Here is a 13,348-nt window from a genome sequence, read left to right as displayed (position 1 = left end):
TTCTCACAGTTGAGATTTGTGGCATCCTCACAAAGCGACTGACTGGAGCAAAAATACTCAGCAACTATGTCATTCCTAGTAAATAGCTGAAAACTTTGTTTTGTCCTGGAGTTCGATTACTCCCAAGTTAGCAACGTCTTCCCATGATCTAATTGTAAGTGATTTTTAAAATTTCAAGTCTGACATTTGATTGATGTACAGTGCTGAACAAATATATCAAGGAACTATGTAAGGTTTGTCACAGCCGCCCTAAATATAGCAGCATGGCAATTACCAAAATACTTGTTTACTGTATATTTCTGTGTGGTGTCCCCCTATAAGTAGCTAGTTAGTCAGAGAAACTCAAAAGGAACATTTCCAATCAACATACCACTAACACCCTCAAACAAAAAGCTGGTTCATCCCAAGAACAAAAGGATGTTAAAATTCTGGACACGGAAAGCTATTGATTTTTGAAAGAGGTGTCTTAACAAGGATAGGTGGTTTGCATCACCTCATTTTACAAGGTATGCCACTGAGGCGAACATTTCCTCGATGTACAAACACAGAACTGAATGTAGGCTGAGGTGTCAAAGGTGCAAAATCAGGGACATTGTATCCCTCCAGTTAAAATGAATCTCTTGATTGTGTCTTTTGTTTAGATAGAACATCATCAATTAAGTCTTGGTCTGTAGGTGTTTACTGAAAGGAAATGTTTTCCCCAGGCTTTTATGAAGTGACGTCATTGCCCATTGCATTATACCAACACAAGGACACCGTGACCCACTGATGTTGACAGAATGAGTTTAATGTACCCAAACTCGCAAATCAGGTCACTTTGCACTCTAGCCACAAAGAGGGTAGAATTTTGTGCACTCACTAGGGAACACTCTCAGTAAACAAGTTTATATTTTGTTTATGTCAACATACAGGCAGATGTTTGTATAATAAACAGTATGCGGGTATGTGTGTGTAAATAGACGTACATTTTACAGTATTAACAGAGGGGTACCAACAGTTTTGTTAATGTTCATGTGACTGTACAGTGGACAGACCGACGTTTCCATTATCTGCATATAGAGGAAGAGAACGTTTTCAGTAAAAAGCTAAGAATAAAATCAATACTCCGATACTGTGCTTGTATTGCAGAATTCACACTAAAGTAATCTTAATGGTAGAGTCCATGTTCTTTTAACATCTATTAAACGTCTGCATCCCCAAAACACCTCAAAAAGTGATTATTGTACTGGTCTAAATAAATACACACTCGTGAACACTACATGGACAATATCAACTCTGATGTTTCCAGTGGGTCCTGTAAACATAGCCCACCCCTCCTAACCCGCTGACAATTTGGCGCAACTCATTCATTATTCATACCATCCCCCTCTTTAAATATCTCCTCCCACCGCCTTTATCGCTTCGCTCTTAAATATTCATACTCGGAGTCACACTCCAGGCTCGCTGAAAAGGCTTCATCTTGCACAAACGCTTACAGCTAAGGGACGTTGGCACGAGTGGATGGTGTTAAACTGCATGCAAACTTAATAGTATCAACAGGGGATTCAAGAAAATGATCAAAATGGCTTTTTTTTTTGTTAGTCACCTGAAAGTCTCAGATGACAAACAGTCTTGGAAGTTGTTGGAAGTTCATTTTGCATGTTCAGAGTGGCCATTCTGTATGTTGTGCTTCGTCAATGTTTCAGTATTTTGTACAAGAATGGCTAAATAGACAGCTGGTTTTTGATACATTAATGGGCCAATTCATTTCCCGTTTCAACTGGAATTGGTATTTAAACCAATAAAAAAACCAAGACAACACTTTACATTTCATCAACCGTACCTTAACATTGCAGTAATTCAAACAGGATGTTCTCTGAGTCAAGCGGCCAATGAGTTTGCAGTGTCCTCAGCAGGTTACAACAGGGATGCAGAGACTGGAAGAGTCACAAAAAGGCACGCAACTGACACCTGAACCACCATTTCCCACTGAATTTTGATCTGTTCCGTGTTGCCACTTACTGTGTCCTCATTCCATGTTTCTCTGGAGTTTGAAAGCTGAGCACTGTATCTTAGCAACCTCCTCAGCACCTGAAAAAGAAGGTTGCAGCAGCTTCTGAGTGTTTGCACGAGTGTGCGTGGGGCGGGTGAAAAGACACAGGTGGAACAAAGAAAACGCAGAGCGATCGTCTCAAAAGTCACCTCAGGATACAAAGAAATTGCACCAGAAACGAGTCAGGCCAGAACAGATATTAATTTTTCATCTGAACGTCACTGGTTTGTTGGCTCTCTTTTGTAGTGGCGAAATGGAAAACATAATTTAATATTAATATAAGTGCGTTTGTGGGCTAATGTTTTGTGTGCGGCTTCCATTTTGACCACCGTAGTGAAATTAAAAGAGCGCAGTGAATTTTAGGGGATGTGTGAAAAGGGATAAAAGCTACTCAGTGGATGTTGATGTGCACATCAAGGCTTTACCCAGCTTGTTTACAATACACCAGCATGGGACATAAGATGTTCCAAAAAAAGACAAAAAATGAAAGAAGCACGGTGCATGCGAGGAGAAAAACAAATCATTAACGCAGTGGAGACATATGAAGACGCCAGCTTCCTGCTAGGGAATGAAAACTCTTCTGGTGTAAAATGTGACATCCAAAGCATAAAAGACAGAAATGCACGAACTGGATCTTGACGTGGCTCATGGGTATCAATCACATAATATGCCTACTTTAATTGGAGACCACACTGAGAACCCTGAGGCTTATCAAATATGAATGTCTAGTCAATTTACCAAGATTCGACTATATTTGAATCAACACCAAGTCTCAAGCAAATTGGAGAGCGAACAATCTGTGTACTGCAGTGCATAAGGGAAATCCATTCAGTCTATAAGCCTAATTCACTGATGTGATACATGGTTCATTACAAACATGGCGCTTCCCAAAACGAAAATACATCAGTACAAAAAAAAAAAAAAAAAAAAATGTAATCCACAATAAAATCAGTGCTGACGGAGCCTCTGCCAATTCGGACAGTTCAAAGGAGTATATTGAGAGGTACTAGGATCACTTTAACCTGGCACTCTGTCCAGTCTGGCAGTGTACAAACAAATGGGTAACGAATAACCTGCAGCTGATACTGACGATTCCTTTTCAACTGCAGCAGTGAGGCAGAAAGCTCAATTGAAGAAGTAAGTTTTTTTTTTTTTTTTTTTTCCTCAATGGATGTTTAAATATTCTGTGACTTTCGTGAATGGAGTGCTAGCTCGTGTAGGAGCGACAGGTTCTCTATTTGCTTTACTAGACATGTCCCCCCCTCTTGTCACTTTTATTCCTATTCCCAGGAGGATGATATGGCGAATGCGCCGTCGCTCCAGGACAGTCTGTCTGTCCTTGGTACTGGTCTCCATTTTCCTGCATGTCCTCCTGGCGTTTGTCTCCCTTTCCTTATACCGCCAACCCTGTGATCCGTCGCCACTCACCAGGATGCCCTCTTCGAAGCACCAGGCGAACAAAACAGGCATCACAGTTTTGTCCGAGTCACTAGCTGACGGACCACAAAGAGATTCTCCCGGCTCCAAGGGTCATGATGGAGCACCTCCAGACAAATTCCAAGGTGGAAAGATTGCACCGGTGAAAGCGCCCAGCGTTGAGCCGCTTGCGTCCAGTCTGGCGAAGCTACACGCGCTGTTTCACCATCCTCTTTACAATGCGCCCATAACGTCCATTAAAGAGGACGATTTCTTGCTGAGGGTCAAACCGAAGCTGAGGTCTGACAGCAGCTCCCGGAAGTGGTCAGTAGAAGATTCACACTGGTTGCAGGTTCAAATGTCCAATTCCAATTTAATATCTAATGTACATCAATTTTTTTTTTTATTTCCTTGTACATTTTAAGTGACACATATTCAATGTAACTGTGTTGACACTCACAGAGCTCATGAAACAACTGCGTACACCCACACTGCATGCTAATAACGCCACGACTATTAACAACAGCCGGTGAACAATGACTGCTCATGAAGTAAACAATAAAAATGTCAAATGTCAGATATTGTTTGGTTGACCTGGATTGACTCTTCCCAGGCAGTTGGTCCTCCATACATATATACACCATATTATTTAATTGTCTGTTCAGTCGGTTTATGCTGCATTTGTGTTGGCAGAAATTGGCACATATGACCAAAAGGACCATGACTGTGTCTGCAGGGTTAGCGCGAGCCATGAAAGTTACGACGATGCCCACTGGAACAGCAGCAGCGACAGTCATCCCCCCTGGCTGCGCTTTCACCTGGCCATCTCCCGCTGGCAGCTCTACCCCCATCCGGACCCCAACATGGAGTCTGTGATCCAACAGCTCGCCACGCACCGCATCGTTAGCGCAGGTATGATACAACGCACCTTTTGTGGCCATTTGATGTTATGACTGCTAAAGGCGGGGTGGTCTCAAGTGAAGGGGCTGCACAAAGGAGTCCATCTAAAGAGTGTTTTAAAAATAGCTAGAGCCAACACTTTAGGTCAAAGGGTGGTTGTCCTTGGAGGACAATAACAGCTCGTAGGCAAGGGTTGTGGAGAATAGCTGACACTCGCAGTTTCTGAGTGTCACTTTCAAATGCAGATTTCTCTCTGTTTGATGCTGTAAGAATCAAGAAGCTTCGAGGAGGCTTTTAATAACCTTGGAGGATCAGCTAAGGATGGTTGGGGCTTTGCATTTATTATGTTCACACTTCCACTTGTTAGTGCAATTACATGGGGCTAGTGAAAATTGAATTGGTGGGTTTGTCCGACAATAACTTGACTTTTAAAATGGACAACTTACTTTAGCATGTAGAAGTGAGAAACTATTCAATGGGTCTTACTAGCCACAATTGCCCTGTGATCAACAAAGTCAAATCTGATGTGGCTGATAAGCCAAAGTTTCTAGTGACTCTTTCACATAGCGATCTAGCAAAGCTGACAATCAGTCATTTTTCGACACAATAAACTCAATTCCTTTGGAACCCATAATCCTGTGCTCTGGTTGTAGTTTCCATTCCAACAACACTCGACATTTTGACAGGCTGCCATTTTTGGGACCGTTTCTCACAACACTCTGATCTTTGTTTTTCCAGTGCAGAAAACCGGCGGCACACAGCTGAAGCTGGTGATGACATTTCCAAACTATGGACAGGCCATGTTCAAACCCATGAAGTGAGTTGACGACAAAAAAACATATTGGTGTAAAAAAAAATCTTAGTTAGTGTGAATCCTTCAGGGGTTGATGCCTTGCTCAAGGAAACCAAACAGTTGCACAGGTCCTAAGATCGATTCCAATCAAGTATTGCTACAGCAGAACCTGTCAGGTCAAACACAAGCCATTCTGGTTCTCTGTTCAACCTTGGAAATAATGAGAAGGAATCTGTGATCAATGCCCCTTTTGTTTCCCAGTCATGATTGACAAGCAAGCAGTAGAAAGTGGACAAATGCACGGTGTCTCCATTCTGTGCTTGCAGGCAAGAGAGAGATGATGAAACCAACTACAACCTCTACTATTTCTCTGACTTTGAGCGACATAATGCAGAAATTGGAGCCTTTCACCTAGACAGGTACGACTTCACTTGCATATAAAGAGGGGTACATGCGGGTACATATGAACTAATGGCGCTTTTCCACCGGAGCGGTTCCACACCGAAGCGGCATTTTTGTCCCCCGGATGTTAGCGTCTCCATGGGACTCTTTTGGGGCAGAGTGGTTCCTTTGAAACCGCTGTTTAGAACCCTTTAGGCAGTGGTTCGGCAATGCAGGTCGTCGGGGGACTAGCGAGGCCGTGATGTCACCTGTCATCGGATTGGCCGACAGCATCGCAGCAAGCAACGCTTGGCACACGCCCATTTCCTTGTTTTTCGTGAGGGAGGCAAAGGCGCCCGTCGGTCTTCGCCAAAGTCATAAAAATACAGTATATAAAGTAAATATGATGTTTTACAACAACACTGAACTATATTTACAATTTAAAAGGTACTTGTTGATGGATTTGTAATGTTTGTTGTTTATATAATAATCACGAGTGCACAACGCTCGCTGGTCGTGTGTTCTCATTCACTTGAATGAGAGCTCCAGCGGCAGAGCTCTCCATTCAGAAATAGCTTCGCGAGCCGGTCGTGAATCTCAATATTTCATCCATGGTGGTTCATATTAAATTGCAAATATGGTTCAATGTTGGCGCGGCTTGCCACTCGTTAAATGTTATCTCAGATCCGCACTCACTGCGGGAGTGTAAGCTTGGCTTAGACAGTTCAAATGTTCCCGCACCCTTCCGGACAGTTCAAATGTTCCCGCCCCCTTCCCGCCGTGCAGCAGTTGTAATAGAAAAGCGACGGGTGCGGTGTGGCATGGTTGCGTGAGGTGTGGTGGCGTGCGTGCGGGACTAATGGAAAAGCAGCACTAGATGCTAAACCTAACTAGTCGTTGACCACACACATAAGGATTTATGATCGTAGATATTGAACAGGTTTCACATTTACAATTGTTGGCCAAAACCATCCACTCAGAATAATCAGTCAGGATAGTTTTGATCTAACAATCGGTCCCTTGCTTACTTTGATTGGAAGTCGGGAGAAATGCGCGAATCCGGCCTAGTTGCTGGTGTCCGCTATAGGAAACGACAAGTGTATGAGTGAGCAGCCGAGTTTACTTGTTACATAAAAATCCACTGTAATTTCATCATGTGTCTCGGTCCTTTTATGGTGTGCTCATTCTGTCACTTCTCATCTTTTGTCTTTCTTGACTGTGCAGGATTTTGGGGTATCGGAGGATACCTCCAGTAGTTGGAAGGCAAGTGGATGTGATAAAAGAGATTAAAAACATCACGACGGATCGCAGGCTGGCCCGGACATTTTTTAACTCCCCCGGTAGTCATTGTGTTAAATTGCAATATAGCAACATATGTATGAGATTGGGCAGTTCAGTTCTGCATGTTCTTCCTGCCATTACTTCTCACTCCCCTCCACTTCACTCTCCATGCTCTTGCGGCTCCCCCTAGTGGGCAATGTGTGCTTCTACGGCCGGTGCTCCTACTACTGCTCCACAGAGCATGCAATCTGCGGCCGGCCTACGGATCTGGAGGCCTCCTTGGCCCTCATGCTGCCTGACCTCTCCCTGGCCAACCGGAGGAGCTGGCGATCGCCTTGGAGACGCTCTTACAGCCGCAGCAAGCTGGCAACGTGAGCGGACAGTTGGTACACAAGGGGGTGATTGTGATAAACGGGGTGTGAGGTCACCGCAACTCAATTGTGTTTCAGATGGGAGACAGAACCAGACTACTGCGCAACCATCAAGAAGACAGCACCCTACGACAAAGGCACAAGGCTGGTTGACTTCATTGACATGGTCATACTGGACTTTTTGATGAGTAGGTTCATAAATAGTAAAAGTTTACTTTTACTATACTATACTTTTACTGTACTATAGTACACTTTTTTTTCCCCCACGTTTGGGAGATTTAGAAACTATGCAATGGAAGCTTACTACAACATCTGATTTATGTGTGGGTAATCAGAGGCACTTTAATACTGAACTCATTTAACACAGTTTGAATGTGATTCATTGGTTAACTATATACGAGGTTGTGCACACTTGTGTACATTATTTCACATATTTATTTTTAATTCCCTTCTCAAAAAGATTTTCATTTAGTTGCACAAGTTAGGTTATGGCATGGAAAATGTTTTATAATAATTTATATTTAAATTATTACTTTTTTTAAGTATCAAAAACCTGGCATTTAAACAAGGGTGTGTAGATTTTTTTTTAATATTCATTCACAGAAATAGTCAAATGTGGTGAATTTACATGACATAAAACTAACTAGTCCAATGTGGTTGATTGTTTTGTTTCCGACCAAATTCTAGATCTGTCTTAATGTGTGAACCTATTTGATTTTGGAAGATTTTCTGGGGGAACAAACAAACGAACGAAACCATGAAGGTTAGCATACCTTTTCACCAACAGTGAGTAGGGGAAATAAGTACCTTCACGAGAAGATGTTGAATTAATATATAATGACTTACTTTGATTTATTGTCTCCCTGACGGTCTTTCTGGTGTATTAGGTCCTTTTTTTATGTGAAGTTCAAAAAGTTCATTGGCAATGCTAAAGTTGACTCGGCACGATACGGTGACGTTCAAGGTCAGGCGAAAAGATCCGGAATATGGAGTTGTCAGTGTTGCCGTGGTAACCAGTATGCAGGTAAAAAAAAGAAAGCGTCTCAACTCCTTACACTGCGGACCACTTTCATGACGTTGCAAAACACAGAATCGACGAATTTGTCCAATTCACCGTCCTGATTGTCGAAGAACAGCTGTTATATTTAAGGGGTTTCCAAAGTGTAAGTTCTGTCTTTTCCTGAATACATTAACTAGTTTCATCAAGGAATGACGTCATGAGAGTTCGCTAGCTTCCCGAGCTAGCGAACAAACTTTAGTTAGTTTTACTTTACTTTATGCAACTTTAGCTCTTTAAGGGTAACGTTTAGTCACCATTTAGTGTTTTTTTTTTTTTTTTTTTAAATTAATTTCACTTCGTTTGTCAGTTATAACAGTACTCATAAATAACTCACTGGGTACGAGTAACTTAATCATATTGCAGCTATTATTTGGTGAATACTGACCTACACTGAATACCATTACTGGCCAGTATTACATTTTAATATTGTACTGTATTAAAAAGTACTCATACAAACAATTTATTGAATAAGTGGTGGTGGTGGTGGGGCTGCTTAAGTACTAACTGATGTAAAATAGGTAGCTCTTAAATTAATTTTCTTTATTTACATTCGTAAAAAGAGTACAAGTAGTTAAAAATACAAGTAGTAGTAGTCTACTCAGTTGAAGTGACCATTCCAACCACAGTCAGCATTGTCATTTTTTGGGAAACTTAGTCACATTGCTCTTCAAATGGTACAAAACCCACCAAGTGTGTGCTTACTGCAATATTTTAATATTCATTCAGTTCATAATTCCTGAAAATTAGCTTCCCCCCCCCGTTAAATACTCTATTTTAAGTGTATAGAGTTGATGTCTGTTGAAGAAGTGGTTGAACACAAGATAGTGTCACTATTGTCTGTCTAAAATGAATTTTGTAGTTGACATTTGAAAAATTATTGCTAACAATCTTTGGTATGTTTATGTTTACGCGGATGCTCCATAGGACTTGTGCTATTCATTAATCACTGTGTTCTTCCTTGACAAGATTAGGGAAAAATGTGTAAAGACACAGTTGGTGAGAGTTGCTGACGATATTGGCGCAGCATGTTTGCTGCCACTTCACAGGGAAGAGTCCCACCATGGAACCTCTGAAGCGATCAACAGACTGTGGGAAGCCAAACTCTAAGCCAAAGAAAAAGGAACTCTCTGTGGTCTGCAACAATCCAGCCACTTTGCCGCCACTATGGCCTGCGCCGTGTTCTCCCTCTGCGTCCTTGCTGCGCAGGAGCCTTTTTGATCCCTCTACCATCGTTGCTGTTACAGACTCCTCTGTCACCCCTGTTCCTGTGGCTCATGCTGGATCAGTAAAAGTCCTGACTGAGTCAAAATGGAAGGAACGACATCTATCAGGAGCATCGGTGTCATACGCGGACCATTCTGATGATGCAGCAAAGAGGTATTATAGCACATAAATAATTTAGAATAATATCAATTCCCACATAATTTTAATCGTCCATTCAGTTTGACAGATAAAGATGAACCCAGACTTACCATTAGGGATTTATTTAGTCTTCCCGCCATTGTTCCGGGCGTGTCCCCTGAAAGTCCTTGTTCCACGGTTCCAATGCAATTACCAGAACCAAAATGGGCGGAAAAACCTCCAGCCAATGCCTCTGCATCATGCACTGACATCCCAGTTAAGATTGGTGATGGAGTAGCACAGAGGTATGAGTGTGATGATAAATAATATGCATTCATATAATGTATTTAATACCAGTGAATCCCCACGATGCAAAAGTAATGCACAGTATGTGCTTTGGCTCAATAAAATTTGGGAAACATTGCTGATACAATCATTTCATAATACCGTACTCCGTTGTTGTTTCAGTTTTACAGCGGAAGATGCATCAAGAGTCACAAGAAAGGACTTGTTAAATCTTCCCACCATTGGTCCGAGTGTTTCTCCTGGAAGCCCCCGTCTTGTAGGATCACAGAAATCCGGCACAGAGATAAAATGGACAGAAAAACCAAGACAGAAGCCCTTGCTATCATCCGCTGACATTCCTATCATCGCGACTGATGAAGAAACAGCACAAAGGTACACTACACATGTGATTTAGACTGCTATTTGTCCCTTGATGTTTCTTGAAGCATACATATTGAGTAATGCCCCCCCCCCCCAATTTACAGTAATGCTAACAATACATTAACCACGTCTCAGGCACTACAGAAGGAGCAGCACATTGAATTGACTGACAGCATTAAATCATGGTGTACAAACTATTATATAGTTTGCATTCTGTTAAATTATGTTATTACTATTTTATTTATTTATTTTTTAAATAAAGTTCCATACTATAGAGTGATGTTTTCCAGGGCGACTCTTGTTGAAAAGGTTCCCATCACTGGCATGGAGATAGTTCAGTTGTTCGTCAAGCAAAGTGATGTGGGAGAATTAAAGGTGTTTTACTTGAAGGAACAAGAGGGTGACTTGTACAGGTACAGTTCGGCTTTGCTACACCAACTGCTCGTGCACGAACATGCAGCGTTAAATGTGTGTTTGTTGTCTCTTGCACTTAAGACCCTATGACCTGCAAGTTGTCCCAGCCAGTGAGGCTGGTTCCGAGCACTACATCTTCACCCCCAATACAGTGCTGCACGTCACACAGAGGGGTTACGGAGGACTAGTCACTTTGGAAGAGTGGCACAGGGAGTCGGTTCTGTGGACCGCTTTACAGGCGGTCCCCTTTTTTAGGGATTTCATTCTGCGAAATGCTGTCGCTCTGTAAGTGCATAGATTTACATAAAAACAACCCTCATGAGACTCTTTATTATGTACACCTGACTATGATGTGTTATTCATGAATATTTATTTTGTGTATGTATACAAATGTCCGCCCCTCTTGTTTGTCTTTTGTACTGACTAGGTGGTATAGAAATGTGCGTGAGACTGTTTATAAGCGAAGATTTGAGCAAGTGCAGGCTCTCCTGCTAACAAACATTGCCCAGTACAGAAATGGCCTCCTCCTTTTATCCAGGTCAGTCTCAAGTCTTTGTTTCAGGTCGCTTGAAGTTTAATCCCCGAGATTCACATAATTTGGACTTTAATCAAAATGCTGTGGGGGAAAATCTGCCTCTAGGGTAAAAAAAAAAAAAACTAAAATCATTGTCATGTGACATTATGTGAGTAAAAGCATGTCTGAAAAGACATTGGCTAATAATGACTAGAGTGGAAGTGAACCTTTAAGTGTTTGGCTTTGGTGGTTCTTCTCTAATGCTTTTGAAATTACATGAACCAGCTTTATTACTACGACTAAGAATGTACTTTTCTACAGAATGATAGAAGAGCTGAAAATGATACACTTGCTACCTCTGGATGAGTCCAAAACATACACGTTGTTGGAATTTCATCAAATTCTTGCGAGCTGTACGGAAAACGTTCTGAACAGTCTAAGGCAGCTATCCAAATTTCGCACCGGCATCCTTAATAAGGTACATATATATATATATTTTTTATGATCTAAACAGTGTCATTTAAAAGTTGCTTTTAAGCTTGTGGAAAAAAATGAATCGAGCCTACATAAATGTTCCCCCCAGGCCAAAGAGGAGAGTTACAAGGTCCTCAAAGAGCTTCAGGATCACCTCCGCTATGCGCAGATGCCACATCATTGTTGCAAGCCCATGCACCTGCACCAGGCCCACCTGAATGAGCTGCAGAAGGACGTTGCGCATGCTGAGAGCGTCCTGCAGAAGCTGGGCAATTTCGCCGCGCTCGTTAATTATGTCATCATGCAGAGTCTTGTCACCATCATCAAGCAAAATGTCACATTGTTCCTCAGCAATGTTGTGAAGGTAACAAGAGGTTGTTTTCCCCTAAATGATTGGCTTCTAAAACCAGAGTTTTGCAATCTCTTATTGAGCCAAATCACATACAGTATTTTACATTAGAAAAGGTCACGGCATACAACCGAACAAAAATGTCACAAAAAGAATATTCACGTAAATAATGATGATCTTGTCTCAATTTACTTAGTTGATGCATCACCTTTGCTAAATAAAACATTCGGACCAATTAGAATTGAACATATTTTCGTGGCACATCTGTTTGATTTCTTACAGTGGTTGGGAATCACAGTCCTAAAGCTAATATGTTTTTCTCCTTGTCAGAGAGAAAATTCTCACGATAGCTGCCTCTTCCAAACTGACTTATGTCTTGGTGCTGGTCAGTTGACTCTCGACCCGCCTTTACATCTCTTCCAAGAAACACTCACTCAGGCGCTGCTGACTGCCGGCGACTCCATCAGCCAGGTGACATCTATGTTTTCAAAAAACTAATGCTTTATTAACTACAAGTTTTTAATTGTCTTCGTGACTTCTCTCTGGTAGATGTGTGACACTTGTGGCTTTTTCCTGGAGGTCAGCAGCATCCTTGATTGTCAGGAGGAAACATCTGACCTCACCTGTAGTCCATATCCTGATGTCATTGACTATCAAGGTATCTTTTATTAGTTAAAGTTTAGAGTATATCCTGAGAAATTTCTTTTCTATTGTACATAAAACTTAAATACAGTTGAACTATCCTTTCTTGTACTTTCTGCCATTTAGTAAAGATTCATTATTTGTAGTTATTACATAATCATCTTCAGACCTATTTATATTTGCAACATAACCCAGGTTTATGCAGAAGTCATTAGTTATGCCATAGTCTATTACTCACCTACAGTACAATTGCAATTACAGTACATATTTATATGAAAACGCGTATGACCATAAATATAAAACAATCAAATGAAAAATACTAAAGGTGGTAACTGAGTGTGCCCACTTGTGACAACTTCTCTTCTTAAAATTTTCACTTTCACTAACAGCATTGCACAAATGCTTCCAAATTTCTTCAGTTTCCTATTATATCTCACCTTCATAGGTGAGCTTAAGGACAATGATGGGATGCCTGGTCTCACACGTTATAGCTGTTGTGAATGGATCAGAGAACAGCGCCCCCAGTGGAAGTTAACGATGACTATGCAGGGCCACAGAATGGCTGGCTCATACTATCCTCTATCCAAAGAGCAACTTTTGTGGTATATTACCATAAATGATGTGGCAATACATATCAACAAAGAACAGTCTGAGCTGATGCAGGCAAGCATTCTGTTCCAAGAAAATACAGCCTCCGTCTCCAATATCAACATA

At 41.5% G+C, this 13,348-nt stretch overlaps 2 protein-coding genes and 1 long non-coding RNA gene across 6 annotated transcripts in view; 2 read left to right on the top strand and 1 right to left on the bottom strand.

The window, feature by feature from the left end:
- Window positions 1–24: 24 nt before the first annotated feature.
- LOC144020724 (uncharacterized) lies at window positions 25–8,154 on the bottom strand. The gene is made up of 3 exons (XR_013283953.1): window positions 8,021–8,154; window positions 2,002–2,070; window positions 25–1,916 (listed from the first exon to the last, which is right to left on the bottom strand). It is a non-coding gene; the product is annotated as an uncharacterized LOC144020724 (long non-coding RNA).
- LOC144020718 (extracellular serine/threonine protein kinase FAM20C-like) overlaps window positions 3,022–13,348 on the top strand; it is a 33,682-nt gene continuing 23,355 nt past the window's right edge. The window contains exons 1-8 of the mRNA XM_077524458.1: window positions 3,022–3,169; window positions 3,323–3,772; window positions 4,185–4,360; window positions 5,087–5,165; window positions 5,468–5,560; window positions 6,747–6,862; window positions 6,994–7,174; window positions 7,253–7,362. Coding sequence (XP_077380584.1) covers window positions 3,327–3,772; window positions 4,185–4,360; window positions 5,087–5,165; window positions 5,468–5,560; window positions 6,747–6,862; window positions 6,994–7,174; window positions 7,253–7,362 — 1,201 coding nt within the window. The 5' untranslated portion in view covers window positions 3,022–3,169; window positions 3,323–3,326. The remainder of the gene's footprint in view (window positions 3,170–3,322; window positions 3,773–4,184; window positions 4,361–5,086; window positions 5,166–5,467; window positions 5,561–6,746; window positions 6,863–6,993; window positions 7,175–7,252; window positions 7,363–13,348) is intronic.
- dnhd1 (dynein heavy chain domain 1) overlaps window positions 7,369–13,348 on the top strand; it is a 26,899-nt gene continuing 20,919 nt past the window's right edge. For 2 of the 4 annotated variants that reach the window (XM_077524457.1, XM_077524455.1), the window contains exons 1-11: window positions 7,369–9,611; window positions 9,677–9,880; window positions 10,044–10,253; window positions 10,532–10,654; window positions 10,737–10,940; window positions 11,083–11,193; window positions 11,491–11,647; window positions 11,753–12,007; window positions 12,323–12,463; window positions 12,542–12,650; window positions 13,080–13,297. In XM_077524457.1, coding sequence (XP_077380583.1) covers window positions 9,295–9,611; window positions 9,677–9,880; window positions 10,044–10,253; window positions 10,532–10,654; window positions 10,737–10,940; window positions 11,083–11,193; window positions 11,491–11,647; window positions 11,753–12,007; window positions 12,323–12,463; window positions 12,542–12,650; window positions 13,080–13,297 — 2,049 coding nt within the window. In that variant the 5' untranslated portion in view covers window positions 7,369–9,294. The remainder of the gene's footprint in view (window positions 9,612–9,676; window positions 9,881–10,043; window positions 10,254–10,531; window positions 10,655–10,736; window positions 10,941–11,082; window positions 11,194–11,490; window positions 11,648–11,752; window positions 12,008–12,322; window positions 12,464–12,541; window positions 12,651–13,079; window positions 13,298–13,348) is intronic. The other 2 variants (XM_077524454.1, XM_077524456.1) reach the window with 2 other exon arrangements.

Source organism: Festucalex cinctus, chromosome 6 (genome assembly GCF_051991245.1).
Source record: "Festucalex cinctus isolate MCC-2025b chromosome 6, RoL_Fcin_1.0, whole genome shotgun sequence".
Classification (NCBI taxonomy): domain Eukaryota; kingdom Metazoa; phylum Chordata; class Actinopteri; order Syngnathiformes; family Syngnathidae; genus Festucalex; species Festucalex cinctus.
Note: the sequence above shows the minus strand (reverse complement) of the source record. Positions and strands in the feature narration are given on the sequence as shown.